General features: G+C 31.7%; 1 protein-coding gene across 2 annotated transcripts in view; it reads right to left on the bottom strand.

Annotated features, from left to right (window-relative positions):
• The window catches only part of LOC127732615 (uncharacterized), a 36845-nt gene extending 12401 nt beyond the window's left edge, over nt 1-24444 (bottom strand). The window contains exons 1-6 of one of the 2 annotated variants that reach the window (XM_052241696.1): nt 24266-24444; nt 23067-23169; nt 17832-18006; nt 15722-16033; nt 7670-7733; nt 5694-5794 (exon numbers count right to left, since the gene is read on the bottom strand). In XM_052241696.1, coding sequence (XP_052097656.1) covers nt 5694-5794; nt 7670-7733; nt 15722-16033; nt 17832-18006; nt 23067-23117 — 703 coding nt within the window. In that variant the 5' untranslated portion in view covers nt 23118-23169; nt 24266-24444. The remainder of the gene's footprint in view (nt 1-5693; nt 5795-7669; nt 7734-15721; nt 16034-17831; nt 18007-23066; nt 23170-24265) is intronic. The other variant, XM_052241697.1, reaches the window with a different exon arrangement.
• Nucleotides 24445-25077: the final 633 nt, after the last annotated feature.

Genomic DNA, 25077 nt, shown 5'->3' with positions numbered 1-25077 from the left:
GATTTTAATCATAGTTTAAATTCAGACTCTGATTCAGAGAATGTGCATGACTTTGAACGATATGAGAAAAATGTAGAAATATGTATTGAGTGCTGTGCCGAAAGAATGATCAACAGATATAATGATGAATTATTGAATAATAATTATCATTATGGATATTATTAAAAAAGGGGGAAAGAAGTAAAAAAGGGATATTCTTGAGATCTTGTTTCATATTCAAAGTCTAGACACTGGATTATACTATTCAGCACTGTTCAATAGCATTCAACATTTTTCAACACTGATCAACAGCATTCAACTCTATTCAACTGCGTTCAACACTATTCACCTGCATTCAACACTTTTTACAGCGTTCACCACTATAAATAAATGACAATTACTAAGATTTAAGATCCTAATCAACGTGATGCACTTCCTAAGGAAATGCTTGATGCCAAGCAAGCAATCCCAGGAAGGAACTATCAACTAAGAATATACAAGATTGGATTATCTCACTAAAGACTTCAGTAAAGTGTTTAAACCTGCGGTTGAGGTGCAAAAGAAGCCGCTTCGCAAATCACCAAAAAGATTGAATATAAACTCATCATAGATACCAGGATTGAAATTGTGTATTTGCGCCAGACGCGCGTTTCGTCTACAACAGACTCATCAGTGAGGCTCGAATCAAACAAAGTTAAAAAGGCCAAATAAAGTACGAAGTTGAAGAGCATTCAGGACCAAAATTTCCTAAAAGTTTTGCCAAATACAGCTAAGGTAAGATATTCCAACCACGATGCCAGCTTTACTACCACCTCTAAATTTTGCCGATCCACCACTTCCAGAGTTTGTTAGTAAACAGTATGAAAAATTGAAGGAATCCGTGGTTGATATTTAAATCAGAGATGAATTCCAACGCAATGTTCCAGAAAACGCCCAAGCATTCGCACATTTGATCTCTGACAGATTTTTACAGTTTAAATCTGATTGACAGAGATTTACGTCGTGTTTTTTTAAAAACTAAAAAAATGACAGAAATTTGTTACAGCAAACTGTTTAGAATACGCAGCGAAATGCTAGCAACACAGACCCCAAACAAAGGTAACAAAGTATCGTGTCAGGGAATCGTTAATTTACTCATCTGAATTGTTTAAAATTATATTTGTCATGTCTCATTGTTGAACGATGACCTATAATTGCTAAATTCTACGTCATTTGGTCTCTGATGGAGAGAATTCTCTTAAGCAATCAATCCTCATCTTCTTATATTTTAGAGAACATTTCGATTTTGAATTGACAATTGAGCTGCAGCTTCAAGCCGAACACCGGATTCCGCTAAACACAATTTTTATTTTTTTTTTCATCAAAACATTATATCAGAGAAGCTATCTCCTCATTTTATTTTAAATTTCAATCATTTAGTTGTCTTTCCAAATTATAGTGTTCTACTTATTACTGTTTTTTTTTTTATTTTGATCAGCTTTTTGCTTGATTACATGCTCGATACACTACACTTTTTGTGGTATTATTATAATATCAAAATATTGACAACATTTCAGCAAAGTACTAGTATTCTTTTTCTTTATTTTCACATATTAACTTAATTATAATGAGTATTGATGTGCTTGCATATTTCTTGTTATATATATATATATATTTGGCCTTATATAATTACATTATGTGTGTCAGTGTTGGCCGCTTTTAATTTGAAACGGGACAGAATGTATATTCTAATATGACGTGCTTCTTTCGCTTTGTAAACAACACTGTGATAAAATTCTCGATATATCTATACTTAGTATGTACATAATAATGGCTGTTAAAATATACCTCCCACGTAAATCCACATGTATCGTAACCTATGTGCAAACGCTTTGTCGATTTCGCTGTGTTAAAAAATACAATTGAAAAACCCTACAGAACCTTTATTCTTATTCTGAGGCATAACAAAAAGAATTAATGCATTAGAGATCGGAAAAATGTACAAAATCAAAATAAATTAAAATTCCGCGAAATTCCATTAATGTTTTTGGAGCATTAACGTCGTTTTAAAACATGACGTCATACGAATGAAAATGCCAAAGCTGAAGGTTTTCCCACTGCGTTTACTTTCTAAACTCGGATAATATTGCATTTAAATAAAGTTTTGTGGTAGATATTGCTTTTTTTTCTATTCTATTGCATTATTGGCACATTTACTGATTTCAGCAAGTCAACATGGCGGCTCCTTGGTTACAAAATGTCAACAGTGAATTTGACGGTAGCTTACGAGAAAAAAATGTAAATTAAAAAAGGCAAATGTTGGGTTTGAGAATGAAAAGAATCAACCATATTTTTTCTAGCGGTTATTTAAGAAATGATTCATGCAAGCTACAGATTTATTAGATTTTTTTAACATTTATCTAACAGTGGGTAAAACAGAACAGCCATACACACGGCATACCCACCCTCGCTTCAGTATTTTAATGACCGTATTTGTCTCTATTAGAATCGAAATAATTTATGGAAACCATAGATTTGTTGAAAATTTACACATGGCCTGGGCCATGTGTAAATTTCCAACAAATCTATGGCTTCCATGAATTATTTCTTAAATGGTTAGTTCCATGATAACTTAATTGGCGAGTGACAGTTTTCAAAAAGACTCTTATTCAAGGAATGTATTGCACCCATCTAACTTACAGCTATATTATATACCATTCGAAAGCTTATTATCTGTACTATTCGTTTTGCCCTGCAGTCAGCAAGTCGTGCGGTGTAATATCTGTTAAATCAAGGTACTAGTAAAAGTTAAAAAATAAACATTCCTATTTTTGTAAAAAAATAAACACAAATGTTTTTGTCCGTTGAATGATAAAATGCTTCCAAATCATAATCAGCCTTATAAAATAGAATACCAAATTGACACCTTAATGTTAATCACGCAATCTACACCAAAATCATTTTTTAATTCCTCAAATATGATAATGATTATGTAAAAGCGAAATATTTCTTGAGGACCAGTATTTATTGTTCCATAATATAATATTTTTCTTTAAACGCGTTTCTCTTTGTTTAATTTTTGTCATGCCGTGTCCTTTAATAGCTCAATATACGGTATTTGTTTTGCTCATTGTCGAAGGCTGTACATTGCTCTATAATAATTTACATCTTTGTCTTTTGGTTTGTGGTGGATAGTTATCTCAGTGCATGGAAATCATATCATGTCTCCTTATCTTTGTATAAGATAACACATAGATTATTTTAGTATCACGAAGAAATAAATGTTCAGTGTTTGTAGGAGGCGTCTTAAAGGTCCAAAAGGCCGGGAAGACGAGTGAAAATATGCTTTTAAACTCCAACTTAATTTATTTTGAAATCATGTTTTTACTGTCAAATGATTAATAGCCAAATTTAAATCAGTTATTTGCGCTTGCAAGCACATAATAGTCCTTTGTTTTAATCAACAAAGCCGACATAATGATATTGCTTTAATTCTCGGGCATGGTAGGAATATTCAAATAACACTGTTTGCACCTTTCGCTTTTTATAACAGCTAAGTCGATGGTGCTGTAGACGTTTCGTCCCTGATTCTATCAGCAGCCAAGCAGTCGACATGAAATATCATTAATATGGGCATTTTCTGTATATTTTCTGTTTATAAATGTTGAATTATTCGAAACACTTAAATTTTCCTACCCCATGGCAAAGATAGCCTGAGGCGTATTTGGCACCTTTTTTTGAAAATTTTCGGATTTCAAAGGACTTCAACTTCGTCTTTGATTTTGCATTCCAATAGATTTTTATTCGAACGCCAATGCTGAGTCTTATGTACAAGAAACACTTGTCTGGCGTACAAAACTATAAGCCTGTTTTTTTTTATTAGATTTTACTGCCACTGTGTTGTCTCTTCCCTGAGGGTATCACCAGCCCAGTAGTCGTTGTGACATGAAATATCGTTGATACGGCAATTTTCTGTAAGGTGACTGTTTATAAAATGTTTAATTATTCGAAACACCAAGATTTTTTACCCCCAGGCATAGATGGACATAGTCGTATTTAGCAAATTTTTTGGAACTTTTGTTTTCAAGTGCTTCTCAATTTCAAAATTGATTTGTCCTTCGAACTGTTTCGATTCTTTTGCCACCGACGAATCCTATGCAAACGAAACGTGCGTATAGCGCACAAAATTATAAACCTGGGCATCTTTGACGGTTCTTTTAATCACAAATCCAAGTCACGTCATATTAACTAGCGAATAGGAAGCAATTTTATATTCTAAAAATCATGACTAAAGAATAATATATATTAACATCGAATGTTAAGCTACATCAGTCTCTAATGAAGCAGGATTTGCTTACCTTTTCATAGCACATGATGTCATCGAAGTTTGTTTATGTTTGTTTTGCTCAAGCTTCTGTTTTCTGTGAAATGTTTATTAACTGTTGTTTTTCTGTCTGCTTTTGTTTAAAGCGTTTCCTGCCAATCATCGACTTCGGCTTTCGTTTTCCCCTTATCTTTTTCTTTTTCCTAATCATGGATGGAAAATCCAGTTTGTTCAAAGTCAATGTTTTAATGAATTCACAAAGGTAAGTAAAACTGATATGAAAAATGAATATAGTATATACATATGTTTTGCGGACATGTAGAAAGCTTTTTTTCTCATTGTCCGTCTGTCTTTATTTTTTCCGTCAGCTTTTGTCAATAAATCTTGAAAGAACAACTCCTTCTTCGTCGCTTATATATATCATGGAATTACAATTATTTTTTATATTAACCAATAGAATGCAAACTTAAGAACTGGGAAACAGATGAAAAATATATTCGATACAGAATTAATAATTGTCCAATAATAATGTTTTTTCAATGGATGGACAATTAGCACTTACTCTTTCTCACTGCTGGGCGACTTTGTCCTGTTACCATATCAAGGACATAAGTTATACATACATCTTCTTAAAACAAGAAATTGTTTTGCTTAACAACTGAAAACAAGGATCTTAGACACATATTTCAAATTATCACATTTCCGTTCGTAAGCAGTATCATGCCATTTATCCAAGCCGTTATATATCTCACTTGATAAATTATGGTAGAATTCGTTTTCAATGAGGTGATTTCACTAACAGTTGCTCAACCCATAACGGATATTTTAACTCTTTCACAGAACCAAAATGACCACCAATACTAATTGGCATCTCGTTGTTTTCATATTCTTGGCTTTGACACTTTACAACTTGTAATCGTGTGACAATTGATGACAATCGATACTCCTGATTTAACTGAATCGATTCCGACTGAGTTTCGCTTTCAATTACCGTTTTGTTAAACCGGAAATTATAAATTTTGGAAAGGGGGTTAGTTGGACATCGAGACTTACTGACTTTTTGAAAGGAATGTTATGTTTAGATATCCAATTTTAAAGACTAACATTCTTTACTTTGAATCTTTTATTTATTTTCTGAATCTTTGTTATAATTCATCAAATTAGTGTGGTTTGGATCATCAACCATATATTCTAAAGGGAATTATAAAAGTATCATTTTGCCAAAAAAAATTTGGAAGTGGCCTGATACAAAATGTTTAAGCATTTTTGAATGTTAAGGTGGCAGGCAATGTTTGGCGACACAGTGGATCATCGACCACTATTAAATAAGAAAGAATGGAAAAGGATTTCCTTAGAAGAAGTCAAGTTACTCCGCCATCAATTATGCGTGATCACAACATATAAGCCATACCCGTCAATATTTGTAATATTCGATCCTGTACACTTAAATCCTCAGTTATAATTTCTTTGATAAAAGGAAGATTTGTTGTGCTGTTATATAATGTGTCACACCTGAAAAAAATTCAAATAACTATTTTTTTTCACTCATTTACATAACATTACTTTTAGTAGTATTATTAATATGATAATTATTATTATTATAATTATTATTATTATTATGATTATTATAATAATTATTATTATTATAATTATTATTATTATATTATGTTACATAGTGGGTCACTTTCAGAATTTTTTATGAATGTTATAAATCTTGTTTTGTAGAAAAAAAAAAGACTTTTATATGATTACAGTTATTAATATTTGTTTGATGGTCCTATGTTCTACCTATCAGTCGCCATCCATCCTTCAACAATCAACAAAACCCATTCCATATAGTTAGCTACAGTTTGACATGATAATTTTGGATGAAAATAATATTTTATTTTTGATATTTAAACATCCTTGGCTTCTATGTTTTTGAGCGTTCCAGATTTATTTCACTTACTTTGTTTTGCAGATTTGTTATTCCTCGGTTTTATTTTACATATATGGTTTGTTTCTTGTTTGACATTGCAACAGATGTAAAAACAAACCAGTTAGCAAAAGAAGGTATGATAAAAAAATTATTCAAAACTTCAAAAATAATATAAATTTTAATTATAAATAATATCGAGTGCTTTAACATGATCACTTAAGTACAGTGTTCTTTGATATTGTTTTATGATAGTATATCAGTTGATTACAGATTGATTTAGATTTGTTTAGTTGTCACCAATTTTCACAAAGTCTTCCTCTATTAAAAAAACATGATAAGAAATGCAAGTCCTAGATCATCGTATCAGCAGGCACAAATGTATGCTTTATTACCAGGCGCTGCTGGAATATTGCTACATAGATATGAAATGCTCACAATGGGTAAATCGAAATCATCTCTTCTGTCGTAGAGTTTAATTCTCACCCGACCCTCAATTTTAATTTATTCAAGTCTATATACCTGCAGATTAAACTGTATAACATAACTGGTATACTTTATTACATGTTCATTGGGATAATGCGACCCAAGCAGTAACCAAATTTGAAATTATTCAATGAGGGAACATAATCTTAACAGCGCAACAAAACGGTTAATGCTATCTTCTTTTCATTATGCTTTGGAAGCTCATGTATGATTCTGCATGAAAGGGAGCACAGTTGCTACATATAGGAATACCAACTGTCTGTTGAAAAACACGTTCATGTAACGTTAACAATATTTTGTTGATAACAAAAATTTATCACTTTGATGATGTTGTTTTTAAGTTAAATGTTTCCCTTAGATGACATTACATAAAGTTAAATAAGACAGCTTCCTTTAATTTTCTGGCTTTAGAAGATCTCACCTATACATAATTTGTTTAACAAAATTGACTTTATGAACATATATATATATATATTTGCAACAAACATGTAGACAGAGAATGTTTATTAATTTTTTAGATATGACAAAAGATAGGTTTTTAACATTTGAACGGTCAAACCAGAATGTTATTACAATTTCTCGTCAATAAATGTTGTCCATACGTGCTCTTAACTTGTAAACAATTGCAAAGTAAAGGTAGACTAAACGAGAAAACGTCGTCAGCTGATTCAATGAAATAAACACAGTCGAAACATATCATGACCAAATTATTTACAAATGTTTACATCAAAAGTCCAAACTACTGAGATATTATTCGTAAATGATTGTTGAGATGGTAATAGAAAAGTTCGGTTTCATTTTGGTGTGTTCGTTCATCGCTTATCTGTTCATTTGTATAATAAAGACGTCACAGAACATACGTTGTTTCAAAACAGATAACTGCATAATCCGACCAAAATGAATTAGGAAAATGTAAATTTCGAAACAAATTAATGGTGTCCGTTGTCTGCATAAAAATAGTTATTAAAATAACTTGCCTATCTTACCTGATAATGGGAATTTTGCGTTGAATTCCATCTACAGTCTCATTCTTCAAAATGCATTTATCACCTTTAAGAAAAAAAATATTATCAATTTATAAATGTTGTTCCTTAGTTGAAATACATAATGAATTGATTATATAATGCATTATTTTTAATGTAAATGTACCTTTAGTTTAAAATCAATCAGAAAAAAGTTTTTCTTAAATGATTTTTTCTATATTATACAATCAGTGTAAAATCAAATCCTTCACTTCTCTCTGTTCGAAATTTTTGTTGCAGCGTGTAAGTTTGGCCTCGAGCCTTATTGAAAAGACTGGGTCGATACCTCTGCGGGTGGACTTTTAGTCCCCGCCAGCCTAGTAACCAGTATTTCGGTATTTGCATAAAAATACGGATATTGTTTGAATGACATTTGCTGCTATAAAATTTTGGAAATCATTTAGGAATATATCTCCCTCGTGCAAAACTCGGATTCCTTAAACTGGTTTTAAATAACCTAAGGGAATATCTAAATACCACTATATTCCCGAATTTTAGGTCCTCAATGCTCCCCAACCTTGTACTTTATTTGATCATTTAATTGGTTTTATTCGAGCGTCACTGATGAGTCTTTTGTAGAAGAAACGCGCGTCTGGCGTACAAAATTAAAAGCCTGGTATTTTTTATGTTTTTTTTATTGCATTGTCTTAAGTTTAGGATTAAATTTACACTTAAGATATATGCTTTCACTATTTGTGCAAGCTGGAAGTTTTGTTCTGTGGATAAAGTATATTTTTTGAAGGGAAAGATTAAATGCAATCTTGGTACACAGCTTATGTGTGTAATATGTTCAAACTCTTTTAGGTCCTTTTTTAGTAACAACAAACAAAAGAACTATGTCAATTGGACCTGCTTTGATACTATAACTGCCCTTGAATTTTTACTAGATAACATTTTTGTTCGGTATGGAGATTCCGTTTATCGTCAGGTTATCGGAATTCCCATGGGGACTAACTGTGCACCACTTATTGTGAACCTGTTTCTGTATTGTTATGAGTTACAAATTATGACTCAAATCAGCAAAGACCCATCGTAACAACATCTGATTCAAAAATTTAATAACACTTTTAGATTTTTAGATGATATATTGGCTCTCAATAATGACGACTTCAGTATGTACACTTAAGAGATTTATACTGTCGAACTGACTTTAAATAAAGATAATACTAACAATGAACACTGCCCTTTCCTGGATCTTGATATCTATATCTTTAACGAGAAGCTTAATACCAAAATTTATGAAAAAAGAGATGATTTTTCATTTCCTATTGTTAATTATCCATTTTTTGATGGTGACGTTCCCTTGTCACCATCTTATGGTGTTTATATATCTCAACTTGTTCGATTCGCTCGTGTATGTAACAACGTATTTGATTTTAACGAAAGAAATCTCTGTATAACTGAAAAATTATTACACCAGGGTTTTTGATATCAGAAACTAGTCAAAACATTAACTTAATTTTATCATCGGTACAAGGACATCATTCGTAAATATAAATCAACATGCAGACATCTTATACGTTCAGATATTTCACATCCAATCTTTTATGGTAATATTCTTTACAAAGCACAAAAATGTCGGCATTCACCTCAAAAGCTAACCAAATCTTTAAACAGACTTATTCGGAAGGGATATAGTTACGATACTGTTGTCAGGTCATTAAGGATTGCATATTTTGGTAATTATATTGATTCACTCATAGGGTCTTTGCATCGGAAATAAACACATTTATTCTAAAACCAGTAGTTGTCATGATACGGGTTATGTTCTTTTCATATATTTTATGATGGTATGATACTAAACCCCTAACGGCAGGGATTGTACTTGATTTTCATATGATGAAGACATAATCTTTCAATCAGTTTAATTGAGGTCTGGAGCTGGCATGTCAGTAACTACTAGTAGTCCTTTGTTAATTTATGTACCATTGTCCTTTTGCTTAGTTTCTTTTGTTATCTATTCTGACATCGGACTCGGACTTCTTTTAAACTGAGTTTTATTGTGCGTATTGCTATGTGTTTCTTTATTCTACATTTGCTAGAGGTATAGGGGGAGGGTTGAGATCTCACAAAACATGTTTAACCCCGCCGCATTTTTGCGCCTGTCCCAAGTCAGTAGGCTCTGGCCTTTGTTAGTCTTGTATGTTTTTTAATTTTAGTTTATTTATATGTTTTGGAGTTTAGTATGACGTCCATTTTCACTGAACTAGTACACATTTTTATTTAGGGGTTAGCTGAGGACCACCTCCGGGTGGGATTTTCTCGCTGCGTTGAAGACCCATTGGTGGCCTTCGGCTGTTATCTGCTCTATGTTCGGGTTGTTGTCTCTTTGACATCTTCCCCATTTCCATTCTCAATTTTATTAATTCTGGACGGATTTTTTCTGATATTTAGTTTGAAGCATAAGTAAGCATATTAAACCGAATATGAAAAGTATATTCCTTCATGTACTTATTATGTGTCTTTCCCGTAATGTTCTATTTCTTTATTACAATAATGGGATACGTGAATTTGGTCTTCTTAAACAATAATTGATCGTTTTTTACATGATCTATGAGTATTTCCATCTTGCTTACTTTTTCTGATATAAATGTGTAACATAATGACTAAAGCAAACAAAAGAAAAGTGTCCCTTAATTTTGAGAACTGCTGATCTAATTTTCAGTTGAATAGCTTTATATTACATTCCGATATAACTTTTTTCAAAATTTTCACATATTATATAATTAGACCTTATAAAGGAAAAAAGACAGATATAATTCATTATTTTGGTATGTTTACAACTCTCACTACCAACATAATTCAGCTACGCACTAAAATTTACTTTGAAATTAAACCTAGATTTCTCATTTGATTTAAGCCATTTTGCTTTTTATTTTCATTGGGTTTTCAAAAATGACGCCTGTTGGTAATTTACATTTAAAACAGTCAACTCCAAATTTTATCTTTTGAGACTTAATAAAAATCTTACTTTTAATACAAATGCGCATAATAACGTTTTTGACCAGAATAATAAATATCCAAAAAAAATATTGCGTCATTATATAATTATGCTTTTGAAGCAATGTGAAAGACTTGCATTGAAATAATTTTTATACAGCCGGTCAGACGGTAAGATTTCCGATTTACCGTCCAACACTTTTAGCCAAATTGGTTTCATGAAATTTTAACACAACATAAAAAAAGAGACGAAAGCTTCCTTTCGAGTTTTGGTTGTGTCGTTCCAGAGTTACGTGACTTTAACCCTCGAACTTAAGACCATTTTTTTTATATCGTACACCTACTCCAGTATATTTGATTGATTTCCTCCTAACTTAACATTATTGTTTGGGTTGATGACATGAAGCATGAAAATCTTATTTTTCGTCGCTCCAGAGATTCGGGACGTTTACTGTCAGAACAAAGTAAACTTTTCATATATTGTTCCATAACTTGAGTATGATTGGATTGATTCACTTGATACTTTAACATAATTGTTTGAATTGGAGAAAGGAAGATACATTTGACTTTAAAAAATCTGATTTGTCTTTCCAGAGTTAAGGAACTTTAGTCCCCAGATTGGTAAAAGGCAATTTTTTACATGTTATGTTCTAGCCCTAGTTTGCTTGGGTCAAATTACTACAAACCTACAAACTGTATATTGTTGTTGGGATAAGTGAATGTAGACATTCTTTTGATTCTGAAAATTTCCAGAGTTATGGGACTTTTAATAGTCATATCTGGCACAATATGTATTTGCCTTGGGATATCCTGATGAAAGTTGTTTTTCTGCAGAATTATTTTAGCAACGAATGACAAGACGCCTTCTTTAAATACCATTTTATTCTTGCAGCACTTTTCAATATTACCAAAATAGGTATATTTTGGTGCAACTGCTTGTTATTAACAATTGTGACTTTTCAGTTGTTCCTCATATAATATCCTCAGATCGATTTGTTTAAAAGTGTGGAACTGCAACTTATATCAGAAGGGTCATTTATTGCAAATAAAGCAAAAAATCATCTGCTATAAAATTTTTAAAACAAGATTTCAAATTTGCGTATTCTTAACTATATTGATTTTTTTTAGATGTTCGTCAAATAATATTATCGAATAAATGGTGTTTAAAAAGCGGGAGCTGCGTTAAAACAAGGTTTCAACCTTGAAAAATATTTGTTTTTCGTCTGCACCTTAACATATTGTATTTTGTTGTATATTAAGTAAATTACCGCTTGGCAATTAGCATAGGTAGGTATAATTGATCTATAATATTAACGGTACCAATTTTTCTGCACCAGAAGCACATTTCGACAATAAGTGACTCTTCAGTGATGCTCGGGGCTAAAATATTTGAAAATCACAAGCTTATTAAAAATATGAAGAGCTTATTAACCAAAATTGACAAAAAAGTATAACCAAATTCGGACAAAGAATCAGAGCTTTGCGTGAGGGAGATATATGCCTGAATTTCATATCATTTTCGAAATTTTGTAACGGCAAATTTAAATAACACAAAATCCGTATTTTCATGCCAGTACCGAAGTACTGGCTATATACGAAAGAACGTGACACCTTTGTGAATAATACGACATCGGGAACCACACATTATGTCGTGTAATGCATTTAAAACCGAAAGACAAAATATCTCATCATTATTGTTCAAACTCAAATACCTTAATTAATTATGTAACTCTTCCAATAAATTAGATCTGAAAGCTTATTATTGAAAAATAAACGAGGAAGTCAGTTCTTTTATATATATTCATACATGTTTGTAAAAATGAAATTGACACTTTATAAATGTTATGCGTCCGAAGCGCTTTTCTGGATTTACCTTCATCAGGAACACTAATATCTAAATAATTAAAAGCCAAAGATTCATAAGAACCGAGACACATGCAGAGTTTAATGACCAAAAGGGACCTAAAAATAATAGCCAAATTCATCTAAGGTCAACCTAGCCTAAGGGAGTTGGAAACTTAGTTTCTTAATGGGGCATTAGCTACGAGATATATAAAAAAAAAAAATCAAATATGATTTTTATTTGTCAATCAGTAATGAAATCGAAATAGTGAAATAATAATTCGCTTTTAGCAGCCAGTTTGTTTCAGTTTTGTCAAAATCAGCTAAGAAATATCGCTGATGAATAATTCACTTGCAAGTGAATAATTCAACCTCATTGAATCCGTATTCATGTGACCTTCAATTTAAACCCTTAGCTAGAGATGAGTTACGCATGAACAAGGCCTATTCAGCTATTTAAAGGAAAAGAATGTCAACATTGAAAGTGAAACAAGGGTAAATCATTTGGTTGACTGATTCTATCCACTAAAACTCATTCTTATACAGGTAAAAACGATGATTAACATATTTTTTTTAACCTATATGAAATCAAACAGACCTAGAAAAATCAAATTGCACGCGTTCGCTATCGATTTATATCTATATTTATGTTTATATCGGGTGATATGACCGTCGGCAGTCTTCGGAGGTCATCCCGATAGTTAATTAGATGGCGTCTAGAGTAAAATACACACGAAATGTTGATACATATTATCGATTCCATGCATCGTAAAATGTTTATTTCATACTTTTTGATATTTTGATATACGTTTTAGTATGTTATAAATCAAATATGAGAACTTCAAACAAATCGGTGAGCATGAATTTGACAGCTAATGCCCGTTTAATAATTTCTTAATTTATAAACGGAAAATTAAAGAAATTAATGTTATAAATCATGTAAGTACCAAAGCACTGACTACTGAGATGATAACATCCTTTGAGACTAAAAGTCCGCCAGCAGAGGTATCTACACAGTGCAATACTATTGAAAATAAAACTTTCTTATTTACCTGCATCAGACACGCTCAAAGGCAAATATTTGAAAGGCAAGGATGCATAGGTATCGAAACAGAGCTATATAATCAAAAAGCATCTTTAACTAATGGGAGATGCACGTTTGGGCTAATTAATGTAACAATTTGCTAAAAAATGTCACGTTTGAGCCAATGGCAAGTCAACATTTGGGCTAAATTGTGTGCTAATCCTCACATGCACAGGTAAATTATGGGTAACATATTTAAGTTAAATGATATTTTGAATTTTTATATTTTAAATTTTATAACGTCAGTGTTTACATGATTTATCATTGATATGGTCATATTTGAAAATTAGCTGTTTACAAACCTTTGAACTATTCGAAATACTAAACATTTTCTACCCCAGGAAAATATTGCCTTAGCTGTATTTGGCAATTTTGGAATTTTTGGTCGTCAATGCACTTCAAATTCGTACTTTATTCGGCCTTTTAATTTTTTTTACTCGAGCATCAAAGATAAGTCTTTTGTAGACAAAACGCGCTTCTGGCGTATAAATATTTAAGCCTGGTATCTTTGATGAGTTTAGTTATAAATGACATTCTATTTATTACATGTCCTTTTTTATATACTCTTTCCGTTAGCCTGACAGTGCTTGTCGACATCTAAACAGGGGAAGTTGAAATAGAAGTTTGAGCAAGATAACTCATTATAACACTACATTATGTTAAAAGCTGAACACATCGTGCAGGTGATAAACAGATAGGTTTAGATATTAAAAGTACATGAATGCTCTCAAAGATTGGTTTTGGCCCTGAATTTAAAGCTAACAGCCTTTAAAAGCTATAATCTTGGGATGATGTCTGATATTAACTGCAAACTCATTTTCTTTAAATGGAGCTATCTCAAATCTCTTATGCCAAAAATAATAGCCAAATCCATCGAAGGTCAACTTAGCATGAAGGAGTCGGAATCTTATGTTATATTTTATAAGAACTAAGTATTCATTAATTCATTTATAGCCATGACATTTTGAAATCCATATTACATGAATTATTCACCTTAATCTCCGGGGTTTCTGTGTCCTTTAATATATATTCCATCTGCTTGAATATAATATCTGATGTTTTACCAGTATGCTTAAGTGTTCATTTTTTGTGTTTTTTTTAACTTTTGAATTTGGATAGACTTTTATAAGGGAGCATTGTGATACAGACTGCCACTTCTATTGACTGCTAAGAGTTAAATTTTGCTTGATCTTATAACCTGATGTTTCTATTTGTTATAGTTTGGTAAACATTTGAATGCTATTCTTAAAGATTATCAAATTAAAACCGTAGTAAGATCTTTGAATATTGTTTGTATCGATACTATCATTTATTTCGTGTTTTGATAAATTCAAACATAACTATGTACTGCTATAAACTTTTGGTCATACATCTTGTCAATACTAGGTTCTTTTTTAACACTGCACAAACTTATGATTTTCTCACCGTTTATGAATCATGTTATGATCAGTAACTGCGAGTACTCTTAGATCGGTACGATGTGTCTTTTGTAGACACAACGCGCGTCTGGCGTACAAGGTAATACACCTGGTATATTGTTTTCTCTATGTTATTTTTGTTTGTTCTTTGTGCTAATCTGACGAGTCAAGCCATTTCTAACTGATTTTTTAATAGTTTAACCCCACCACATTTTTATGTGCCTGTCCCAAGTCAAGAGCCTGGAATACAGCGGTTATCATTGGTTACTGTATGTCATATTTGTTTTCCGTTTATGGTTTTCTCATTTTAATTGTTTCATATTTTGTCATGTCGGACCCTTTTATAGCTGACTATATGGTTTGTGTTTTACTCATTGTTGAAGACCGTACGATGACTTATAGTTGCTAACATCAACATAATTCGGACTCTGATTGATAGTTGTCTCATTGGATATCGTACCACATCTCCTTATTTTTATATAGACATAAGTTTGTGTTTATTTATCTGGACGAAGCGTTATAATCAGAAGCCATGACAACACGATACGATAAAGGACGTCAAAAACACTTCATAGGATTATTGAATTAAAGAATACTTGCATGTTATGAGAGAAAGCAAAATCACACCGGTAATTATCATTCATATATTCACTTCACCTAAAGTGTTACAGGGATGTAATAACGCAAGCAGTTGAAATATAATCATATCTACCATTTTGCAACAGTTTTTACCTGCAGAAATCAAAGGGTTGTCATCAGGAAAAGGCTTCTTGTAACAAGAACAGTCTTCCTCAGAGGGATTGCAATAACAAAGGTTGCTCAAATTATCATTCACATTTGCATAACCATTTAGGAAGTTACATATACAAACAGAATCCTGTGCTGTTGATCTGTTTTCATATAGAAGTTGACCTTCTTCGCTACATATTGACTTTTGTAGTACACACTCATGTCCCATATTTGATATAACGTTAACAGGCATAAATGTTGAAGCCGCACAACGTGGAACATCAAAATTTGTACCAGCATAAACTACTTTACGGCCTACAAACATCTCAAAAATTGTAATATTATAGATGTAAATTGGTAAAAGATAAATGGTTGCACTTTTTAAGAATAATTGTTTTATTCTATGTATATGATACATGTAGTAAAGTCTAAACATTTACAAAAGAAATAGTTTTATCCCCTCTTATGTAAATATGCTTGTCCCGAGTCAGAATTCACGTCAGTTTCTGTCTTTACTTTTAATTTCAATATTTTTCATTTTGGGTCTTGGCAGAGCTTTCTAAAAACGGCCGATTTAGAGCTTGATATAGTGTATATACACTATTTATAACACTGTTTGTGTGACTTTTATACATATATATGGGATATACATTTGCCAACTCATTTGGTATTCAAGAGCTTGCAGCTGCTACTCAGACTTTATAAAACGTCACCAGTGTCTGAGCTGGAAGTTCGTGAACCAAAGTTATGTCAAAGAACATCTCGACCGTTTTCTAAAAAAGTTCATCGGAAGATACCAAGATCTTGTTTGATAAATATTCCGTTTCAACTTCAAAAATAATACATGAGGGTCTTGACGTATAGATTCTGAGTACTGTTTATCATCTTAATAAAGTGTTATAGTTTTCTTTTATTTGTCTTTATAAATTATTCATTTTTACTGTTTATTCCATTTTTGGTAGTATCCTTTTGGCGTGGCTCGGTACTTATACATCCCGCCGTTGTGTTATTGTGCTATGTTCTTTTATTGTGTGTCTTGTCTTTCATTTTTGCTAACGTGCTTTGTCTATATGCCATTTTGTTTTTCTTTGTTGAAATATTTGTTTGTTTTTATAGTGATTAAGATTATAACACAATGTTGACTACTGTACCCCTATTTTTGACATTTTTACCTATTGGATCTGTTTGTTTTGTTCACACATTGTTGTCAATATAATGGAAGTTTATTCGACTGTTATACAAGTGAGAGGTCTAGCTAGCTTTAAAACCAGGTTTAATCAACCATTTTCTACACAAGGAAATGCCTCTACCACGTCAGGAATATGACAGTTGTTTTCCATTCGTTTGATGTGTTTGAGCTTTTGATTTTGCCATTTGATAAGGGACTTTCCGATTTTTATTTTCCTTGGAGTTTGGTATTTTTGTTATTTTATTTTTAATATGACTTAAGTTGTTTTTTGTTTTATTGTTTTTAACACATTGATGTATTCGCAAAATCTTTTATTCTGCAAAAATGAAGTACTAGTCAATGGTACAATCATTCGTGACAGTCTTTACTAGTTTGGGGTCCACTATACGCTATATCATATTTATTACTGAAACCCAAGGCTCTTACACTGTTTCATTATTTAGATATGGTTTCATCTGTATCACTTTAATTCTTAGTATGGTCTATCATTTCTGAGCAGATATTTAATTTTTATTCCCCATCTAAATCAACAAATACGTTTAAGATTGAAATACTATCTGTTTTTTCCTTTATTGTTATTATATGTGTTTTAAGATGTGGAAGGTTTTTTTCTTATAATTAGTTGCTGTACAATTGAATGTTTGCAGATGTTGAGTTCACATCAATGAGACAACCAAACGACACACACACAAAAATACATATAGTGGTCTTAAAACAGTTTTCATCCCAGTAGACGAGAGTAACTACGTCCCAATACTTACTTTATAAACGAAAACATTCTAAAGTTGTGTCTTCTACTAAATTTACTACGATTTATAGGTTCAAAGTATGAATCGAACATTAATAATTTGTCTTAGAAAGAGGTTAACAATTACTTGATTCTTTTAAAAATTTATTCAGACTTTATATTATTCTAAAATGTACCTTTCACGAATTCCTTTGCGGGTCTACACAGTTCAATGTATTCTTCATCTACTTGATTGTAAAGGCAATGATACTCTTCTGTATTATTACATTTTTCTTTTGCGTTTATTCTCCACTGTGATCTATCTGGACAATTAGTGCTATAATTTGCATTTGTAATCTGAATAAAAAAAATCTGTAAAACCAAAAAATATGACTTACAATCTTCTCTTTATGAAGCATTTCTGTTTTAACTTTTCGTCTTTTTTGTTTGTTTGCTTTGTTCCTAATTAGAAATTTCCATATGAGATAAGAGAGGTGTTTTGCAAAAAAGGTAAATGCATAAAAAGCATTTTAAAGGTAACACTTGAAATAAATTTAATTTGCTCGTATTCATCAATAGACAAGTGTAATCATTTCCTACTATTCGTCCATTCGAAGGTTTTATGAACACCATAATGATTTGGTTGAGCAAAAAACAAAAACAAAAACAAGAAAAAGCTAAAAAAAAAACCAAAAAAAAAAAAAAAAAAAAACCCAAGAAACCAAAAAACAAACAACAGTTATTTGATTGACCATTATGGACTTTCAGTAGTGATTCATGATATATTCCACTACTTGGATACACTACCATCCATTTCCTCGTCTATATCATCATGGTAAAATACGAATTATCACTGGATTTTGTCTTGTTACAATCAACTCGACGAGTGCCTCTATAGTGAAACAGGAACTGCACACCTTTGCGAAGCACATGAGTTCCCCTAATTTTGGTTTGTATTATTCCATTTCTAGGTTTCTGTGAAGTATTTCGTTTGCTGCGGCCTATGCAAATTTAGCACTCGTTCGATAGGCGTACTCTCTTTTTCGGTTAAAAAAAGAAAGGCATTAACTCTTTTTCCCCACGCTTTATATGTTTCATTGATTCATCGGACTAACTGCAAAATATCTATAGCTCGAATCTGTGCTCCTCGTCTGATCTCGTCCTTAGTACGCATATTCGTCGAACCTTTTGTAAAAGGAAATGTCTCGCTTTTTAATAAGTTTAAAAGCTAATATTTTAACGGGTTATGATTGCTGATGTTCGAGAAGGTAGGATATATAACCGTTGCTGATAAATATTTGTGCACTGCAAGACTGAACTCTTTGTATGGGTTTGAGCGTTCCTGGTGAAGGTACATTCATAAAAGCGCTTTGGACGCACAAAATTGACAAAGTGTTATTTTCATTTAGTTCTTTTTTACGCTGCTGCTTCAGATCGATTAAATGAGTAAGTTAAAATTAAATACCAGTCTATATATATATGATTATTTTATATTGTGCTCATTTTACTCGTTGGAGATTTTCGTAGTTTTTGTAGCGGCGTTAACGTTTGTGGTGGTAGCGAAGTTTTTAAAAGAAGACGAGGAAACACATTAAACTAAAAAAAAATAAAGGTTTAAGAATAAGTTTTGGTCTGAAACGCTGAAGTTAATAGAATAATCCATATTCTAGAGATGATTCTTAAATATTTAAAGAGAACACAAATTTTCTCGGTCAAAATTAACCCTTTAAGATAACAAAACACTTCAACTATTGATATCGTTGTAATTCGGCCAAATATCCACCAAATACCAAAAGGAGAAGGATTTAAACAACCACAGGTCACTTAACGGCTTTCAAAATGAGCAAAACCTATTCCGTAGAGTGAGCTATAAAAGACTCCGGGGGAAAAGCAAAACTATTAAAAAAAATCTAACGACCTGATTGAAGCTTAAGTATAAAGAAAATTAAAAATTCCAACCAACGACAAACACTGAACTTGAATATGGTGAGGTTAAGGATTGTGCCTGATATTCATATGATGAAGACATAATCTTTCAATCAGTTTAATTGAAGTCTGAAGCTGGCATGTCAGTTAACTGCTAGTAGTCTGTTGTTATTTATGTATTATTGTCATTTTGTTTATTTTCTTTGGTTACATCTTCTGACATCAGACTCGGACTTCTCTTGAACTGAATTTTAATGTGCGTATTGTTATGCGTTTACTTTTCTACATTGGCTAGAGGTATAGGGGGAGGGTTGAGATCTCATAAACATGTTTAACCCCGCCGCATTTTTGCGCCTGTCCCAAGTCAGGAGCCTCTAGCCTTTGTTAGTCTTGTATTATTTTTAATTTTAGTTTCTTGTGTACAATTTGGAGTTTAGTATGGCGTTCATTATCACTGAACTAGTATATATATTTGTTTAGGGGCCAGCTGAAGGACGCCTCCGGGTGCGGGAATTTCTCGCTGCATTGAAGACCTGTTGGTGACCTTCTGCTGTTGCCTGTTCTATGGTCGGGTTGTTGTCTCTTTGACACATTCCCCATTTCCATTCTCAATTTTATTAAACATGTTTGTAAATGGTCAATCTCCTCTAACCAGTTGAATACCAGCGTAAAAAACGGACGTATCTTTAATTATTTTGAAACACTATCACAACAGTATGAATTAAAGGGAATTTTGGAATGCGTCAATGTGACAGCAACACAAATAATCCAAATAAACCAGATGGCAAACGACAGTCACCAACAATCGTCAGTTGTCTGCAAAAGCTTCAGAAAGACCACAGTTTATAAAAGATTGGAATACATGCAACAGAAACTATCAAAGATTTGACATCAAAAAAACAATGCACATGAGACAACATCCGACCGACAAGGTTCCTTACTTAAGACGTGGCAGGTTAAACGATTTTTTTATTCGATCATTGAACGAACACACGGTTTACATAAAAGAACCTTATTTTTTAATGTAGAAAAAAAATAAACAGTATTTAATCGTATCAAAGAAAGATTAAAGTTACTAAAAGCAAGCTATATGTAATCTACTGATACAAAACCAAACCGTACTACACTTAAATGTATCTTCTTCGACTTTATAGAATATGCAGTACATCAATGATATGTATAATTAAAAAGGACACGGGAATGTGGAATGCTAAAAATAAACTAAAGAATTGCAATCTAGTCAAGCAAAAGAAAGATTAATTCAGTAATACTGAAACTATAAATAAGTGAAGGAAAATTCGTCAACTTGTTAGCTTTATGACTTGAGTAATATAACCATAAAAAGCTGGATGCGAAATACCCACTTTTGATTAAAGTCTTGCAGGTAGCATCATACTTTCACAACAAATATCTATATATTTGATAACACGTTATCAAAGCTTTAACCAACGTTTTTTCATGTCGTCACTAAAAAAATGCATATTGAATTTAAAAGGAGGAACTAAGGGAACACCAGCATCAATCACTAGAAAATAACCACAGGCAATTTTAATAAAGGACATCGGTCAGTAATGAAGTTTGAAATGGGAAGAATGAAATGAGCTTGGATAAGTTGATTTTTACATTTATAAAAAGTGAATTTATTACCGAAAATGATTTGTAACGACTGCAAAAGATACAATTTCATCCAGATTGATCGAAAGATTATTGTACTAAAATATTTTAGATAGTTTCATTACCGATAAAAGAATTGTAACGACAACAAAAGACATAGTTTTTGCCAGATTGATCAAAAGACCTTTTTACTTAAAAAAAAAGGGGGGGAATTGATAAAATTGTGTGGTATGTGTACAGAGTATGGAAACTATAAATGTTATAACAGACACCTCAAAAACTAGGATTGTTGTGATGTTTTTAGTACCAACGTTTACAGTAATAGATGTATATTTACGATATTCCTCTTTAGGTGTCAGATATGATTGGTAAATGAGTATCATCGTGGTAGGGAGGCACACTTTTTTTAATTGTAACCATTCAATATATTTGATAAAATGATTAAATGAACTCCTCTATTCTCATATTTAAGTCTACAAAAAACGTTACATTTTATATCAGACCTGCCTATATGAAGGAAAGCGTATGATAACAAAACAATCTGATTATTTGAGTTCCTTTGTGAGGGAGACAGAAAAAGGAGATACTATTACCTTCAAATGAAATTGTAATTAACAGTGTATAATAGAGGAACTGAGATTACAAAGTAAATTAAGCCTTGAGTTGATTCTGAAAATATTCACTATTATGCCTTAATTTTTTAATTTCGATAGCAATCTAGGTTATATTAGGTGATTGTATGTTATTAGAGATGGCATTAGCTTCTTGTCCAGTAAAAATATTCAAAAAAAGATTTCTGCAACATTTGATACTCCACGAATATAAACTATGTATAAAAACAATCAGTTTTATCTTCTGGGGGAAACAGTTTAGATTTATACGACTAAATATTTTGTTCCTTAATTGGTAAAATGAACTGGATAGTACATTGACGGGTATTGATTGTAACAGACAAACTAAAATATGTTTTCTATTCTATAAAAGGAACTTCAGAAAATATTTGTATTCAATTTAAATTTGAATGCAGCATGTCGATAAACAATGACAAACAGAAATATGTCATCAATCGACACAAATTGGTTTCGATTAAAAGTTTACTTAATTGAAATGCAGATCAGAAGTAAAATTTAAAGCAGGTCTGATCAATCAATCTGAACGGTCTTGTTGAAGTTAACTTGTGTGCAGGTCTAATACCACACAACTACGTTTCTGCTTCTTCGTTACATTTGTTTGTTTTTATAGTGATTAAGATGATAACACAATGTTGACTGCTGTACCCCTATTTTTGACATTTTTACCTATTGTGTCTGTTTGTTTTGTTCACGCATCGTTGTCAATATAATGGAATTTGATGCGACTGTCATACAAGTGAGAGGTTTAGCTAGCTATAAAACCAGACTCAATCCACCATTTTCTACATAAGAAAATGCCTGTACCAAGTCAGGAATATGACAGTTGTTATCCATTCGTTTGATGTGTTTGTTTTTTTGATTTTGCCATTTGATTGGGGACTTTCCTTTTTGAATTTTCCTCGGAGTTCAGTATTTTTGTGATTTTACTTTCTACGATATTCAGACTCGGTTATATGAATCCTTCTTCGTACATGTTCTAGCAGTTTATAAGTATCTATTTTGCGACAATATTGAAAAAATATACATAGGTCCTTCAAATCATAATAATTTTGAAAATAATTACTCGGAATTGGTATTACTTTGCACAGAAAAAAAAAGCATGTGAAGTGATGAATAAATAAAATCCTATTCCTACAATTATGATACAGGGATTAAACTACAAAATCTGATACATTTTCAAAATAATATTCATCAATCTAACTTCATGCTGAATCAAGCAGTCCCCTTTATATATAAGATAAACATCAAATTTATACTTACCTCGCATACACCAAAGACTCCGAATAAAACGTGTACACTCAATCTTTTCATATCAAGCTATATTGAGGTGAACACATGACCATATTGATAATTCTAAACATCACTGAAAGAACACAACATAAGAATAACTTTTATATGCAAAAAGTAAAATAACTAAAATTCCAAGAAAAATTGAAAACGGAAAGTTCCTTATCAAATTGCAAAATCAAAAGCTGAAACACATCAAACGAATGGAAAACAACTGTCATATTCCCGACTTAGTACAGGCATTTCCTTATGTAGAAAGTGGTGAATTAAACCTGGTTTTATAGCTAGCTAAACCTTTCATTACATCGACAACAATGTGTGAGCAAAACAAACAGACATAATAGGTAAAAATGTCAAAAATTCGGGTACAGCAGTCAACATTGTGTTATAATCTTAATCACTTTAAAACAAACAACTATGTCAACAAAGAAAAACAAAATGGTATATAGACAAAGCATTTTAGCAAAAATGAAAGACAAGAATACAAAAAATGACCATAGCACAATAACACAATGACGGAATGTATAAATACAGAGCCACGCCAAAAGGATATTACAAAACCAAATGGACTAAACAGTAAAAGTTGAAAATATGCAAAAACGGATAAAAAGAACACTATAACACGTTATTAAGATGATAAACAATGTCAGTACCTAGAATCTATACTTTAAGACCATCATGCATTATTTGAGAAGTTGATACGGAATATTTATCAACAAGGTCTTAGTATCTTCCGATGAACATTTTTTAGAACAGACTGGTAACTTTTTGTATTAATTTTCATATAACATGTATAAGTAAAACTGATTACGTCATACACCAGAAACACCAGAGTCTTACATTAGATTTACCATGTTAAACTGTAGCCTGGTATTTTTTATAGTAAACTGATAAATTGCCAAAAATACAACTTGAATATTTGTGGTAATAACCGTCACTGAGGGTGGGTAAAGGGCACTTTGAACTAGCATTTAGTGGTGACAAGATGATGTTATTTAAAAGGTAAACAACATATGTTGATCTGCAAATAAAATGCGATGTTCACAAAAAACGACAAATAAGAGTAAATATAACATGCACATACAATACATGAAATTAACGTAAAGACGGAAGTTATTTAAATTCGATAAATATTCATTTTTAAATTACGAAAGTTGAGTATGTTTACTTACAAATCAATATTCTTGTCGTTTCAAATATTTTGTAAACATGAAAAACAGGTTTTGTCTATCATTTATTAGTAAAATAAATAGACTTTAATGAAAATCCACACACCAACATCAAATCGTATATCAACGTAAATTTCCTGAACCAAAAAATCCCCAATGTTTATGTTGATAATTCAAGGAAGTTTGAACACGTAACTTGCATATCATGTGCATATCTATTTATATATCTGACGAGTTTTTATATAATGTATGTATACATGTATTACGTAAGTTGTATTCAATGCCTTTTTATGTAGTCATAAATTCGAGATAAGATGAATATATCATATTTTGTAATATTTTGGCATTATAGGTAATGTACGAACTGGTGATATTTACTGCAGGTTTATATATAGACAAGAGACACCGTATGCGAGGTCTTTGCTGCTAAGAAAAAACGATCAAGATTAATAAAAGCGTTGAATTTTCTATTTTAGTTGTGTGTGTCGAATCTTATATTGGATGGAAAGTAAAAATTATCAATCTCCCTCAATCAAGAGCAGACGTCCATAGTGGTCAGTTTTCTCAGTTCTTATATTCTCAAATTTTTGATAAAAATCTCATTGTTAATTTTTTTCTATAGATAGAGGTCCCAAGTCTAACTATATATTGGTTTTAAAGTTGCCTTTGTCTCGAAAAATGGTGGCAGTATCTAACAAGGATGAGTCGTTTATTAGGAAAGAGAACATTTTGCCTGTAAATCTGCCTGTAGATCAGTTATTAAGGGAACAAACTATATTTACATGAAAATATGAATAACACTTTTTAGTTTCCAT

The sequence above is a fragment of the Mytilus californianus genome, unplaced genomic scaffold (assembly GCF_021869535.1).
Source record: "Mytilus californianus isolate M0D057914Y unplaced genomic scaffold, xbMytCali1.0.p SCAF_26, whole genome shotgun sequence".
NCBI lineage: Eukaryota > Metazoa > Mollusca > Bivalvia > Mytilida > Mytilidae > Mytilus > Mytilus californianus.
The sequence above is the reverse complement of the archived record's forward strand: the minus strand, read 5'-3'. Positions and strand labels throughout refer to the sequence as shown.